This window comes from Henckelia pumila, chromosome 4 (genome assembly GCF_033568475.1).
Source record: "Henckelia pumila isolate YLH828 chromosome 4, ASM3356847v2, whole genome shotgun sequence".
Classification (NCBI taxonomy): Eukaryota; Viridiplantae; Streptophyta; class Magnoliopsida; order Lamiales; family Gesneriaceae; genus Henckelia; species Henckelia pumila.
In genome coordinates, this window is record NC_133123.1 from 137,594,210 (window position 1) to 137,610,794 (window position 16,585).

The following is a 16,585-nucleotide window of genomic DNA, read 5'->3' on the forward strand; positions in this document are numbered from 1 at the left end:
GTCCCGAGAAGAGAGGCTTCCCCGCTACTTATCCTCCTCCCGGGTGAACCACCCAGGGGTTCTAGCCACCCGGGGTATCCCACCAGGACACCACCACACTTCCTAAAGATAGTCGGGCTAGGACCTGCTCCGCTGTCCCGAGAAGAGAGGCGTCCCCGCTACTTATCCTCCTCCCGGGTGAACCACCCCGCCGGGACTAGGATATCACTACATTCCCCAAATATAGTCGGGCTAGGATCCGCTCCGCTGTCCCGAGGAGTTAGTATTTAGATACTCCCGGCCCCCGGATTCCTGGGATAACCCGGGTGCTTAACCCTTCAGGGTCCCACACCCCGGGTTATCTCAGTAGGATATCGCCGGGTGGGTGAAGCATGACGTCAGCCCTAACCTCTTCGTAATGCGTGTGTCAGAGATTCTGTCAGAAGTTGCTTCAGCTTCCTGAGCACGCTTCGCGTATCTTTGCCGTTCAATTCAAAATACACGGCTCAGATTGGTTTGGCCTTTTTTCATGTATTTAAACCTTTCTGACCCTTCATTCCTCTTCTCACCGTCTTTCTCTTTGCGCGATCGTTCCCTGTTCCTACGGCTTCCTCTCGTTTTTTGTTATCCGTACTCTGCCCTTTACTATTCACTTTATCTGTAAGTTTTTCTTCCTCATGTCTTCGGGTACTTCCTCCACCTCTGGGGCGAATGCCAAAGGCTTGCCTAGAGATGAAGAGCCAAGCGGTAGCTCGAGCGATGCTCGCTCCGCTTCTAATCTTCCTTCCCGTCGCCCTTCATTGCAGAAAATATCTCGCGATCGAACAAAACCTTCTGCCGCCTCTTCTTCCCGCCCGAAGTGAAAAGGAAAACAGAAGGTGAAGAACCTGAAACCCCTCGCCTCTGCTCCTCCTTCCCTGGGTTGGTACACTTATCTCCCTAGCACTCTGTACCAAGGGACCGCGGAAGAACTCCGCTGCTCGAGGGAGATCCCTTTTTTCTTATTTTTTATTCCGTCCACTACCGGAGAGTACTCCTGATACTCCTCCGGTGGGTTGTTATACTTTTTTCCGAGATCAGATTCGTAGTGGGCTTCGATTTCCTATTCCCCCCTTCTATTTGGCAGTTGCTGATTTTTTTCGAGTCCCTGTCAATCAATTCCACCCGAACTCCTTCCGAATCATGGCCTCTACTTATATCCTTTTTAAGATGCACAACCTAGCTATTACCCCTCTCATTCTTCATTACTTTTTTTCTTGTCGATTTAATGAAGGTGTCTTCTCCTTAGCCGCCTGGTTAAATGCTCGCTTTCTTTTCGATATCCCTTCGTCTCTGAAGGGATGTAAAGAAAGGTATTTATTTATTCAACCCCGACTCCCTTCACCTTTGGGACGGGGTTCCTATCTAGCCTCCCTCCACAACCCGAGCTTCCCGAACACTATAAGGTTGAGGAGCCTTACATTCGCAGTTTGGCCCTAGTCCAGAACAGGACCTTTTCCTCCCCAGCCCTCCTGACCACCGACAATCTGATAGCCTACGGGTTGGGTACCCGGGTAGAAGATCCCCTTGATCAGGTGATCGATGCATATGATGCCCCGGGCACTCAACCTGGTAATGGTTTCCTTCTCTCCTTATTATCTTGTTATGTGTTTCTTTGAGCAAGCATCGGTGCTTATGTGCTTCCTTTTAATGCAGGTCCCTCCGATATGATGAGAGAGGAATTTGCTCGGCGGGCAGTAGAAAGGCAGGCTGCGAAAGAGAAAGCTCAAGCCCTGGCAGAGAGGAGAAAAAATGCCTTCCTCCCCAAGGTCCGTCAGCTGCCATCTCTCCTTCCCCTCCGCTTGTTCCTTCTGCCATTCCTCCTTTATTAGTGGGAGTTGGAGCTATGGAGGCCCCTGTTATGGCATTGGCTCCGCCTCAACTAAGACCCCATTCCCAACTTTCCTTGTCCGCGGAGGACTTAGAGGACGAAGTACTGCTCTCCCAGCAAAAGAGGAAGGCTGTCCAGGCATCGGAAATGATCAATTTGAGTGACTCGGAGGATGCCTCTCTTAGAAAAGACCTTGCTCTCGCAGCCCCGACCCCGTCCGGGGTCCTTCCTACACCCGGCTGGGAGGTGCCTGCTTCCAATGTCGAGCTAGCCAACCGCGCCAGGGGTGGCCCAGCGGATGGTAGTGACTGGGGTTCTCCCTTCCCCCTCTTCCTCTCGGGGTCAGCCTCTTCGAAAGTGGCCCAAATCCAGAGCCTGCTATCCCCCGATGACCATTCCTTACTGGCGGCTAGGGGCGTGACTTTAAAACTCTCAGAGGGCATCTCGCATGCTTATACGGTAAACTCCTTTCTCCGGACAAAATGGGTAACATAGTTCCTGCTGTATTTGACGGGCTTTTCTTGGATGTAGGGTTTATGCATGCTGGCAAACTCTTTAGATGAGGCGAATGCTAACCTTGTCTGGGAGAGTGAAAAGTGCGGCTCTTTCGAGGAGTGTATTGCTCTGCTTCGTACGCAGGCGGCCAGAATGGGAGAAGCGCATCAGGCCGAGGTCCAATCCCTCCGAGAGTCTCTGGAGAGCTCCCAAGCGGACACTGCTCGGATACAAGAGCATTGGAAGCACAAACTGGCCGAAGTCCAAGATCGCCGCTCCTCCGAGATTCAATCCCTCGAGGCTCAAATAGAACAAACTACCCGGGAGCTTGGTCAGGCTCGGGAGGAGAAGGGACCTGGCTCGGCATGAGGCGGAGAGACTTCGGGCATCCGCGGAGACGATGCAGAACCAGCTGGTGATTGCCCGTACAGAGTCGGATATGCACCTTTCCTCAGCCTTGGATGCCACCCAGGCTTTGGAGGAGCGCTCGGGTACCGAAGCTGAATGGCGGAAGTCCTTCCTTTCCTCTGAAGATTTTGAGAAGATGGTGATAGACAGGTCCTTTGATTTCTTTGCCCAGGGCTTTGATCTCTGTTCTGCTCAGTACGAGGCAGCTGGCCTGATACAGGAAGGGATTCCAGACCTTAATTTGGCCATCGCTTCTCTACCTTTCGGTCCCGCTAATGAAGGAGAAAAACCTCAGGTAGGAGCAAGTGCGAATGGAGGAGAGAAATCTCGGGAAGAGGCCAACCTGTCAGAGCCTCAGGCTTAGATTTCCATCCCCCCCCCCCCCCCCTTTATTCCTTTAGATCCTCTTTACTTTTGTATAAGTGCATATTGTGATTCCTTAAGTAATGTAAAACTTCGTTCCTTACTCTATTTTTATTTGCCTTAGTTTTATCTTAACAATCTTCTCCTGGGGCAATTTATTATTATTGCCCTCCAGGAGAGATACCCGTCCTAATTTTATTTACCGTGAGCTTCGAATATGAGGGTGGCCAACCATCCGGGTATTCGAGGTGCCCGAGTGCTGGTTTCCTTGTGTTTTTTGGTGCCAGGTTGGTGGATCACCTGGACTTATATTGCTCGTGAATTACCATGGGCTATTGAGTACCAGGGTGGTGGATCCCCTGGGTTTTTTGGAGCCAGGGTGGTGGATCACCTTGACTTATATTGCTCATGAATTACCACGGGCTTTTGAGTATCAGAGTGGTGGATCCCCTGGGTTTTTTGGAGCCAGGGTGGTGGATCACCTGGACTTATATTGCTCGTGAATTACCACGGGCTTTTGAGTATCAGGGTGGTGGATCCCCTGGGTTTTTTGGAGCCAGGGTGGTGGATCACCTGGACTTATATTGCTCGTGAATTACCACGGGCTTTTGAGTACCAGGGTGGTGGATCCCCTGGGTTTTTTGGAGCCAGGGTGGTGGATCACCTGGACTTATATTGCTCGTGAATTACCACGGGCTTTTTCACCACCTAGACTTATATTGCTCGTGAATTACCACGGGCTTTTGAGTACCAGGGTGGTGGATCACCTGGACTTATATTCTGTGTTAACAATAGATACAAACATACTTTTTATTTATACAACTGGCAAAAAAATAATTTACAGATGAGCTTGCACTTTCAAGAATAATATGACTTAAGATGCATAGTGTTCCAGGGCCTCTGTAGAACCTTACCCCTGTTGTCTTCCAAGTACCAGGCGTTCCTCCCAACCCTCCGAATTATTTTGTAAGGTCCTTCCCATTTTGCTTCTAGCTTTTTTACCTCTCCTGCCGGATTAACCTTCTTCAATACCAAGTCCCCTATCTGGAAGTCCCGGGGTTTGATCTTTTGATTGAACGCCTTGATTATCCTCCTCCGATAAGCTTCCATGCGAATAGCGGCCCGCTCTCTTTTTTCCTCAATCAGGTCTAACTCCTGCGTCCGGTCCATGGTTCCTCCCTCCTGGTAGGCTTTCACCCGGGGGGAGATCTGTCCGATTTCTACTGGGATCACGGCCTCAGACTCATACACCAGGCTGAAGGGTGTTTCTCCGGTGTCCGTCCAGGGAGTAGTGCGATAAGACCATAGCACACCGGGGACCTCCTCCACCCAACTCTTACCAGCACCAAAGAGCCGGGTTTGTAAAGATTGGATAATGGTCCTATTAGTTACTTCCACTTACCCATTGCTCTGGGGGTATGCTATGGAGGTGAATGCCTGTTTCATATTCATCTCTGTGCACCAATCTTTTATTTTCTTTCCCTGGAATTGCCTCCCATTGTCCGAGACGAGCTTTCGGGGTAAGCCGAATCGGCAGACAATATTTTTCCAAATAAATTCCAACACCGCTTCTTCAGTGATTCTTGCCAAAGGTTCAGCCTCTACCCACTTAGAGAAATAATCCACCGCCACTAGCAAGAACTTCTTTTGTCCGGGGCCCGTAGGGAACGGTCCCACGATATCCATGCCCCACTGATCAAAAGGGCAAGATGCCAACACCGCCTGTAATTCTGCTGCTGGTTTATGAGAGAATTTCCCAAACTTTTGGCACCCTTCACACGTTTTGACTACCTGCCGGGCATCCTGTTGCAGGGTGGGCCACCAGTATCCTGCTAACAAGGTACGTCGGGCCAAGCTCAGAGCCCCTCCGTGATCTCCGCAGCAGCCTTCATGTATCTCCTGAAGTGCATAACCCACTTCTTTCTTGGCTAGGCACCTTAACAAGGGACCCTGAAAAGATCGCCGGTACAATTTTTTATTAACCAGGGTAAATCGAGCTACATGCCTTTTGAGCTTTCGGGCATGTGCCTCATCCTCAGGAAGGATCCTCTCCTGTAGGTATTCAACGAGGGGAGCCATCCAGGATCTCTCCAAGGCCTTTTCTGCTCTCTCTATTATGGTCATCACCGATCCGGACTGTTGTATCACTTCCCGGCTATCAATACTAGTCAGAGATGATGCCATCCTGGCTAGGGCGTCTGCCTCAGCATTATGCTCTCTGGGAATTTGCTCAATGCTCCAGCTAGAAAATTCCTCTCCCTGCTGCTTGATAAGCCCCACATATTCTTGCAATCTCTTCTCCCTGATGCTAAAGGTTCCCCTTACTTGCTGCACTACCAGTTGAGAATCAGAATACACAATTACGTGCCCCGCCCCCGCCTCCCGGGCCAATTTCAAACCCGAGATTACTGCCTCATACTCAGCTTCATTGTTTGATCTAAAAGATGATAACCTTATCGCAACTTTGGTTTTCTCCTGAGTGGGAGAAATGAGGACCACTCCCACCCCGCTTCCTTCCAGACCTCTAGCCCCATCCACAAAGACCCTCCATACCTATTCCTGACCAAAGGCGATGACCTCGGTCAGGAAGTCAGACAAAGCTTGTGAAACGCCCTAGAACTACTAAATGCGGAAAAACTTTTTTTTTTTTTTTATACTATACTATATACATATACGCCCATACATATATGTATAAACTTTAAAAATAATATTACAAATAATAACTCGCTTAATAAAATAATAAACATTTATTTGATAAAATCTTGAGTCATGCAATAGATAAAATAATGTCTATAATAAAAATTTATAACTTATGTCTACTAAAATCATGAAAAATCAATAAGTAATCATAACCACTGAAAACATAAAAATATCCTAAATAAATAACTCATGCATAAATAAAACTCTAGCGAGACGGTCACGGGGCCACTGCCATGCTCGCTCATACGTCCTCGCCACCGGTAGGAGCTACATCATACTCACCTGCACCATATAAGCGTAGTGAGCCTAGAGGCTCAACATGTCTAATCCTTTATAACAAGGTTAAAAATAATGCATCACGTAAATACTAATACATATACATGTACATGAGCATGCGTGGAAACATTTTTCATAACATAAATGCTTAATCATAAATCTTATACATAACATAACTTTCTTCATCATACATAACATAATTGAGCATGTCATAAACATAAAAACTGTGTATGGTCATATCCATGAATGTGACTAATAACTGTGCCGACTGATCAGTCTAAAGAACCATCGTACGTGGCGGTGGATAAATCCACCTCTATGCTGGTAGTAAACTACCTCTGTGCCAGTGGTAAAACCCACTTCTATGCCGGTAGTAGAACTACCTCTGTGTCAGTGGTAAAACCCACTTCTATGCTGTCACATCACTTCAATTTCCATAAAAATATTTTTTATGCTCAAATCTTAATCATAAACACATCATAAAATATTTCATGTATGCATGCACTTAAAATATGTCCGTAATATATATTTAATTAATTTTAATAATAAATATACTTTTACTTAAAATAGACTTCATGCATAAAAATAATTAAATATATATTCCGGACTTAGTTTATTTTCATGGATTGGTCCAGACTGCTGGTCTCTCTACTAACCCCTTAACTGACTTAAAGCCTGTTAACTAACTTAAAGCCCATAATTAAATAATTAATTTTAAAAATTATAATTTTTACTAAAATAAAATACTTAAATGTTATTGGGCTTAAATAAAAATATTTAGGCCCAATAACTAATTAATTCATAAAAATTCCTAGACTGACCCAATAAAATCACTGACTAGCCCAAAAATTCCAATGGGCCCACGGGCCCATAAAATTATTGGGTTAACTTAAAAATAATTTAAAAAGCCCAAATAAAATTAATTGGAAGCCCAAATAATTTTATTTCTAATTAAATGGCCCAAAAATCCAATTAAAACATTAAACATTTTAAAATTAAAATACTCGAGCCCGGCCCACCTAGCCCGGACCCGGATATGCCTGACCCGACCCTAGACCCTACTGACCCGACCCACTACCCTGACCCGACCCGGAACCACCCAGAACCCCCCTACCCGACACCCCCCCTCTCCTTGCCCTCGGCTGCGCGAGCAGCAGCCTTCCGGGGCAGTTGCCGCCGTGCTCCGGCCGTCCACTGGCCGGAGCACCACCACCTACCTCTAGCCCTCTTCAAGACGTTTCCAACCATGTAAGAACCAGCCCAAACCATCAAGTATAGAGGGAGAACGAAGCTCTGCAAAACTGCCTACCCGCAGCTCGCGCGCAGACAGGAGCAGCTGTGGCGTTTTGCTTCGTTCTCGAGATTCCGACCACCTAAAATCGCGAAACCAATTGAAAAACTCAGCCAACATCTAGTAGGTTCCAACCCAACAAACCTCACCCAAAATAGTGGCCTGAGGAGGGAGAACGAAGCCTTCTCCCTCAGAACACAAATCTGCGCGATCTGGTGCACTAGAGGAGAAGTGCTTCGTTTCAGACCAACCATGGACAAAACCAACAGGACCACACGACCACAAGGACCCTAAGACATGCCCTCAGATGTGGATTAGCCGCCTGGACCTTTACCATGCATAAAAAACGTGATCATACTCATGAAAGATCAAGCAAAACGTGAGAAAAAGGAAAGGAAAATACCATCTGCATATACTTCTGAACAACAAACATATATACCACAAACTTTCTGCTGTAAAAACCAAAATAATAGCTTATATGGTGTTGAGAAAAGAATTAAACATGCCTTTCGTAATTATTTGACAACGAACGATGCGTTTACGGGACTCCGGGACGACGAACCTCCAAAATAACTCAAAGAACTCAAAGCTTTCGGCTATGGGGCTGTTGTTTCTGTTGAAGCCGATGAAGGAGAAGGTGAGGGAGAGGATGGAGGCGGCTTAGACGTGAGTTTAGAGTGTAGGGTTTGGTTTAGGATAATTTTTTTGTATAATAAATATTAACTAAATAATATAGATAATATACCATAGAAAAATATAATTTAAAACTCTCTAATAATAATAAAAATCTGATAAAATATCTCCTAATCTCGAAATTATTAAATGGGCAAATTTTAAAAATTAATAAAAGTCAATAAAGAGACTAATTTTGGCTAAAAATAGCCCCTTAAATAAATATATAACTAAATACTAAAATTTTCTTGACAAAATACCTTAAAATATTATTTTAAGGCTCATAAAACTCATAAAATATTTTTGGCTAAATATTTTGGTATCTCGTCCGTCCACGGTCCCGTCTACGCGATCAAAACCAATTAATTTCCATAAATCACAAAAATCACTAATTTTGGGTTAAATGCTAAAATAACTTAAATTATGCATATAAATCACATAATAACACATAAATTCATTTAACCCTTATTTTAAAATTAATTTCTCCTAATTATGCATGCGAATTTACGTATTAAAATTTCCGGGTGTTACAATTCTCCCCCCCTTAAATTGAATTTCGTCCTCGAAATCCATCGGATCAAATTCTAATAACGGAGTTCTTCAAAATCCAATTCGCTAAACTCATTATCACATATCTAGTTCCCAAGTTTCGTTATCCCAAAAGTAATGCTTCTGCTGCGCACTCTGATAACAAAATATTTTTAACTTCACCAAAGTTCCCTTAAAAGAATAGGTTAGGGCATACCGGATATTAAAGAGGTGTTTGGGTCTGCCCCAGCTGCTTGCATGACAAACACCCTCCCGGTGGTGTTCTTCTTCCTTGGACAATTTATGGACATGTGCCCTGGCTCCTTGCAATGAAAACACACATTCGACCCACTCAGGCACAGACCCGAATGTGGTTTCTGACACTTCGGGCAAAGTGGTACTCCTCCTGCCTTAGGGGCCCCGCCCCTCTGTTGCTGCTGCTGCTGACCCTGCTGACTCTGCTGGTTAAGGTCTTTAGATGGCCCTGTGTACTGTTTCTTCGTGGGTGGCTGCGAAGATGGTGGATAAGATTCCAGCTGGAGCTGTCTCCTACGCTGCTGTTCCTTCTGGATCTCTCTCCGACCCTCCTCGGAACGCAAGGCTCTACTCACTGCAGACTCGTATGTAAAGACGTCTGCCATACGCACATCATGCCAGATCTCAGCCTTCAGGCCCTCCACAAACTGTCGCAGCTTCTCCTGCGGACTGTCAGCAATCATGGGCACAAAGTGACAGCCCCTCTCAAACTGGCTCACATACTCCACAACAGACCTGTCCCCCTGACGGAGACTCATGAACTCACGGATCATGCGGCTACGCACATCCTCAGTAAAGTACTTGGCGTAGAAGATACGCCTAAACTCCGTCCACGTCAGTGTGGGCAAGTGAACTCCCCTAACTGCACCCTCCCACCAAAGGGCTGCATCCCCTCTCATCATGTACGTCGCACAGTTCACCCTGTCGGTGTCTGTGATCCCCATGTAATCAAAGATGGACTCAAGAGAGCGAATCCATCCCTCAGCCACCAAAGGATCGGTGGTCCCAGCAAACTCCTTAGGTCCCTTCTTCTGGAACCTCTCAGCCACGTCCTCCTCGTGGGATAGTCTGGGACGTGCAGCCTGCTGCTCCAACAGAGCAGTAATCCCTGCCATCATCGTAGCACTGGCCTGCTCCAGTGCTGTCATAGGGTTCTGCGGAGGTGGCGGTGGCGGTGGAGGTCTTCCGCGTCTATTCATCTGTCTGGGAGGCATTCTGTACCACCACATATTTCTTTACGTAAATCGCAATGCATAACTAAGGGTTTCAAAAATCTTACTGAACATGAAATACTTAAAATTAATACATATGCTCCTTCTAAATCTTATTAAAACATTTAAAACTTACAGACCAGTAGCAGGATTTCTGAGCTTCACGTGGCAGATGGACACCCTCCGAGGACCGTGGCTCTGATACCAATTGAAACGCCCTAGAACTACTAAATGCGGAAAAACTTTTTTTTTTTTTTTTTATACTATACTATATACATATACGGCCATACATATATGTATAAACTTTAAAAATAATATTACAAATAATAACTCGCTTAATAAAATAATAAACATTTATTTGATAAAATCTTGAGTCATGCAATAGATAAAATAATGTCTATAATAAAAATTTATAACTTATGTCTACTAAAATCATGAAAAATCAATAAGTAATCATAACCACTGAAAACATAAAAATATCCTAAATAAATAACTCATGCATAAATAAAACTCTAGCGAGACGGTCACGGGGCCACTGCCATGCTCGCTCATACGTCCTCGCCACCGGTAGGAGCTACATCATACTCACCTGCACCATATAAGCGTAGTGAGCCTAGAGGCTCAACATGTCTAATCCTTTATAACAAGGTTAAAAATAATGCATCACGTAAATACTAATACATATACATGTACATGAGCATGCGTGGAAACATTTTTCATAACATAAATGCTTAATCATAAATCTTATACATAACATAACTTTCTTCATCATACATAACATAATTGAGCATGTCATAAACATAAAAACTGTGTATGGTCATATCCATGAATGTGACTAATAACTGTGCCGACTGATCAGTCTAAAGAACCATCGTACGTGGCGGTGGATAAATCCACCTCTATGCTGGTAGTAAACTACCTCTGTGCCAGTGGTAAAACCCACTTCTATGCCGGTAGTAGAACTACCTCTGTGTCAGTGGTAAAACCCACTTCTATGCTGTCACATCACTTCAATTTCCATAAAAATATTTTTTATGCTCAAATCTTAATCATAAACACATCATAAAATATTTCATGTATGCATGCACTTAAAATATGTCCGTAATATATATTTAATTAATTTTAATAATAAATATACTTTTACTTAAAATAGACTTCATGCATAAAAATAATTAAATATATATTCCGGACTTAGTTTATTTTCATGGATTGGTCCAGACTGCTGGTCTCTCTACTAACCCCTTAACTGACTTAAAGCCTGTTAACTAACTTAAAGCCCATAATTAAATAATTAATTTTAAAAATTATAATTTTTACTAAAATAAAATACTTAAATGTTATTGGGCTTAAATAAAAATATTTAGGCCCAATAACTAATTAATTCATAAAAATTCCTAGACTGACCCAATAAAATCACTGACTAGCCCAAAAATTCCAATGGGCCCACGGGCCCATAAAATTATTGGGTTAACTTAAAAATAATTTAAAAAGCCCAAATAAAATTAATTGGAAGCCCAAATAATTTTATTTCTAATTAAATGGCCCAAAAATCCAATTAAAACATTAAACATTTTAAAATTAAAATACTCGAGCCCGGCCCACCTAGCCCGGACCCGGATATGCCTGACCCGACCCTAGACCCTACTGACCCGACCCACTACCCTGACCCGACCCGGAACCACCCAGAACCCCCCTACCCGACACCCCCCCTCTCCTTGCCCTCGGCTGCGCGAGCAGCAGCCTTCCGGGGCAGTTGCCGCCGTGCTCCGGCCGTCCACTGGCCTGAGCACCACCACCTACCTCTAGCCCTCTTCAAGACGTTTCCAACCATGTAAGAACCAGCCCAAACCATCAAGTATAGAGGGAGAACGAAGCTCTGCAAAACTGCCTACCCGCAGCTCGCGCGCAGACAGGAGCAGCTGTGGCGTTTTGCTTCGTTCTCGAGATTCCGACCACCTAAAATCGCGAAACCAATTGCAAAACTCAGCCAACATCTAGTAGGTTCCAACCCAACAAACCTCACCCAAAATAGTGGCCTGAGGAGGGAGAACGAAGCCTTCTCCCTCAGAACACAAATCTGCGCGATCTGGTGCACTAGAGGAGAAGTGCTTCGTTTCAGACCAACCATGGACAAAACCAACAGGACCACACGACCACAAGGACCCTAAGACATGCCCTCAGATGTGGATTAGCCGCCTGGACCTTTACCATGCATAAAAAACGTGATCATACTCATGAAAGATCAAGCAAAACGTGAGAAAAAGGAAAGGAAAATACCATCTGCATATACTTCTGAACAACAAACATATATACCACAAAATTTCTGCTGTAAAAACCAAAATAATAGCTTATATGGTGTTGAGAAAAGAATTAAACATGCCTTTCGTAATTATTTGACAACGAACGATGCGTTTACGGGACTCCGGGACGACGAACCTCCAAAATAACTCAAAGAACTCAAAGATTTCGGCTATGGGGCTGTTGTTTCTGTTGAAGCCGATGAAGGAGAAGGTGAGGGAGAGGATGGAGGCGGCTTAGACGTGAGTTTAGAGTGTAGGGTTTGGTTTAGGATAATTTTTTTGTATAATAAATATTAACTAAATAATATAGATAATATACCATAGAAAAATATAATTTAAAACTCTCTAATAATAATAAAAATCTGATAAAATATCTCCTAATCTCGAAATTATTAAATAGGCAAATTTTAAAAATTAATAAAAGTCAATAAAGAGACTAATTTTGGCTAAAAATAGCCCCTTAAATAAATATATAACTAAATACTAAAATTTTCTTGACAAAATACCTTAAAATATTATTTTAAGGCTCATAAAACTCATAAAATATTTTTGGCTAAATATTTTGGTATCTCGTCCGTCCACGGTCCCGTCTACGCGATCAAAACCAATTAATTTCCATAAATCACAAAAATCACTAATTTTGGGTTAAATGCTAAAATAACTTAAATTATGCATATAAATCACATAATAACACATAAATTCATTTAACCCTTATTTTAAAATTAATTTCTCCTAATTATGCATGCGAAGTTACGTATTAAAATTTCCGGGTGTTACAGCTTGCGCCTTGATAGCTGCCCGAGGCCTGTATTCCACATCGTATTCTCCTAGCTCTACTGCCCACTTGACCAATCGTCCTGAAGCATCCGGATGAGTCATCACCCGGCCCAAGGGGCTATTAGTTAAGACAGTGACCGGATGAGATAGGAAGTAAGGCCGAAGCTTTCGGGCAGTCAAGACAAGGGCCAGGGCCATCTTTTCCATCTCACTGTATCGGATCTCAGGCCCCTTCAGAGCGTGGCTTACATAATAAACTGGTTTTTGATCTCCTTCCTCTTCCTTTATCAGCACCGTGCTTACAGCGAACTCTGTCATGGAAATATAAACCCATAACCTCTCCCCTGGTTTAGGCTTAACCAAGATAGGCAGATTTGCCAGATGCTCCTTCAATTCCTGGAAAGCCCGTTCACATTCCTCACTCCATCCAAACCTTTGAGCCTTCCTCAACATCTGGAAGAAAGGATGACTTCGATGGGCGGACCGAGCAATGAAACGAGACAGGGCAGTGATTCTTCCGATCAACCGCTGCACCTCCGTAGTGGAGGAGGGTGATGGCATCTCCTTCGGGATTTTTACCTTCTCCGGGTTTACCTCTATTCCTCTCTCGGTCACTACAAATCCCTAGAATTTCCCGCTTTTTACTTCTAACATGCACTTAGCCGGGTTGAGCTTCACCCCATACCTTCGCAAGGTACCCAAGGTTTTTTCCAAGTCGGGAATAAAATGGTCTCGGGTCCTGGACTTTACCAGAATATCGTCCACATATACCTCCACATTCCGGCCCAATTGATTTTGGAAGACTTTATCCATCATCCTTTGATAGGTGGCTCCTGCATTTTTTAAACCAAAAGGCATAACCACATAACAAAATGTTCCTCCTAACGTGACAAAACTGACCTTATCCTGGTCCTCTTTAGCCAGGGGAATCTGATGGTAGCCCTGGTAAGCATCCATAAAGCAAAGCAGCTCACAACCGGGGGTGGAATCCACCAATTGATCAATCCGGGGCAGGGGATAGCAGTCCTTGGGGCAGGCTTTGTTTTAGTCTCGAAAATCCATACACATTATCCATTTCCCTGTACTCTTAGGTACCAGCACCACGTTAGACAACCAAGTAGGAAATTGTACCTCCTTGACGTGCCCTGCTTCCAGCAGCTTCCGAACTTGTTCGGCAATGACCTTGTCCTTCTCTGCCCCGAAGTGTCTCTTTTTTTGCTTGACAGTCCGGGATCCCTGGAGGATATTTAACTTAAGCTCAGCCAGATGAGCCGGGACTCTCGTTAGATCTTTGGGAGACCAGGCAAACACATCCGCATTCTGGGCCAGGCAAGTTTTCAATTGCTTAGCCAAAGCAGGCTCCAGACCCCGAGCCATCCGGGCAATCTTCCCCAGCTGTCCGGGCATTACCTCCACCTCCTCATATTCCTCTTTCACCTCTTCCACTGCGCATACCTCCTCCTGCTGGGGATCATCCTTTCTCTCCGCCCCCCGGGCCCTCTTATTGTCCACTCGGATGGTGTCCGCATAACATCGCCGAGAGGAATGCTGATCTCCCTTTACCTCGGCCACTTGATTTCCCACCGGGAATTTGATCTTCTGGTGGTATGCAGAAGCGACAGCCATAAAAGTGTTTAGGGCCGGTCTTCCTAGGATGATATTGTAGGAAGACAGGGCTTCCACCACGGTAAAGAGGGCCATAACAGTCTTCTTTATATCACCCGATCCCAGGGTAATTGGTAGCCACACTTCTCCCTTGGGTCGAACGGTATGTCCTGCAAACCCATACAGAGATGTTTTCACGGGATGGATCTCACAACCTTGCAAATCCATTTGCTCGAATGCTTCTTGGAAGATGACATTTACAGAGCTCCCCGAATCCACAAACACCCTTCTTACGTCATAGTTAGCAACTCGAGCCCGGATTAGTAAAACGTCGTTGTGAGGTAGGCACACCCCTTCCAAATCCCCTGGCCCAAATGTAATGATTGGGCTAGGGTCCAGCCTCCGGGTCCCAATTCCCAGGACTTCTCTCTTACTCCAGGATTTTCGAGCCCTATTAGAGTCCCCATCAGTGGATCCTCCCGAAATCATGTTGATAACCCCTTTAGAAGATCCATCCCGGGGTTCTTTATCTGGCCTTCGAGGCGTTATCTCCCGGGTCCTCGGAGGGTCGGGCTTACTGGCCCGTGTGATGTCGAGCCGTGGCACCCAGGGACGCCCCCATTGATTCTTTTCCACATGCCTTGCCTCCTCTGGTATAGCCTGTCCTGGCTCTGATATGAGCCTCCGGCATTCACTGGTGTCGTGAGTGTTTACCCGATGTATCGAGCAATATTTTCCCGGCCTTTTTGGAGGCAACGGCTGGGCACTCTCCTCACAGGAATGAATCTCTCGGTCCCGGGTCATCCTGTGGGGAGCATAGGTGGCAAGCCTCCCTGGTTGATCCGACCTTCTTCTTCCCGGATTACTATGGTTTCCTTTCTCCCTGTGTGCTTCCTTCTTGTCTTTCTCCCTCTTCTGCCGCTGGGCTTCTTCCATGTTGATGTACTTCTCCGCTCGAGCCAAGAGGTCCTCAAAGTATCGGGGAGCCCTCTTGACCAAAGACCAAAAGAATTCTCCTTCTTTTAGTCCCTGAGTGAAAGCGGTGATTTTGGTTTCCGATGCACACGCAGGCACTTCCAGGGCCACTCTATTGAACTTTTTAATATAAGCTCTTAGAGATTCCTCGTTCGACTGCTTTATCTCAAAAAGGCTAAGAGTGGTATTTTTATATCGCTTGCTACTGCCGAAGTGTTGTAAAAAGACCTCCCGAAATTCTTTGAAAGCCTTAATACTACCTTCTTCCAAGTTTTCGAACCACCTTTGAGCAGAGTCCACCAAGGTAGTCAGAAATACCTTGCACTTAATTTGATCGCCATAACAATGTAACATGGCCACATTTTCAAACCGGGTTACATGCTCCTCGGGATCGGTGCTACCATCGTATTTCTTGATTTTGGCAGACTTGAAATAGACCGGCAGTGGCTCCCCAATGATCTCCGGGGAAAAAGGGCAGCCCAAGCTTTTGACCCGCGAAGATTCCCGCGGGTCTGTGTTCTCCAGCTTTTGTATTTTTTGTTTCAGCATCTCCAACTCTCCTGTCATAGTGATATTTGCGGACCCAGCGTGTGAGTTTCCCTCATCTTTCAAGTGTATGCCTTTGCTCTTCTCTTTTTCGGGCCTCGCCTCCTGTTCTCTTTCTCCTTCTACTCCTTTTTCCTTCTCCTTTCCTTGGCCATCCTTTCCTCCTTCTTGCTGTACTGTCATGATTCTTTGTACAACAGCGTCCACCATAGCATTCATTTGTTCTTGAATTGCGGCCACTGCTCGATGAGAGCTTTCTGGATCATCAATGATGGTCATATCTACGCCTTGAACTCACTTTCTCACAAACAACGCCAATGATGCGATAATCATAAAATGAGTACCCGGATGATGAACAGGGGACCCGGGTGCTGAAGATAGATGAATGTCTTATCCCTTCGGAAATGGAATTTTATACGGATATCTAAGAGAGTGAGTGTGTGCGAAATTATCATCATGCCTCGAGAGATTCTCCTTAGGTTTTTTTTTATAGTCGCCCGCCCGGGTCCTTAATGATTATTGGGTATGGGTTTACTGACAGCCTGCAGGATGA

At 45.0% G+C, this 16,585-nt stretch overlaps 1 protein-coding gene across 1 annotated transcript; it reads right to left on the reverse strand.

Annotated features, from left to right (window-relative positions):
* Positions 1 to 3,973: 3,973 nt before the first annotated feature.
* Positions 3,974 to 16,311, reverse strand: LOC140861849 (uncharacterized). The gene is made up of 9 exons (XM_073264848.1): positions 14,002 to 16,311; positions 13,657 to 13,848; positions 12,907 to 13,530; positions 11,848 to 11,937; positions 11,722 to 11,785; positions 8,800 to 9,216; positions 7,527 to 7,672; positions 4,553 to 5,668; positions 3,974 to 4,450 (listed from the first exon to the last, which is right to left on the reverse strand). The coding sequence occupies exons 1-9, from the start codon at positions 16,309 to 16,311 to the stop codon at positions 3,974 to 3,976; spliced, it is 5,436 nt and encodes a 1,811-aa protein (XP_073120949.1).
* Between the last annotated feature and the right edge of the window lie 274 nt (positions 16,312 to 16,585).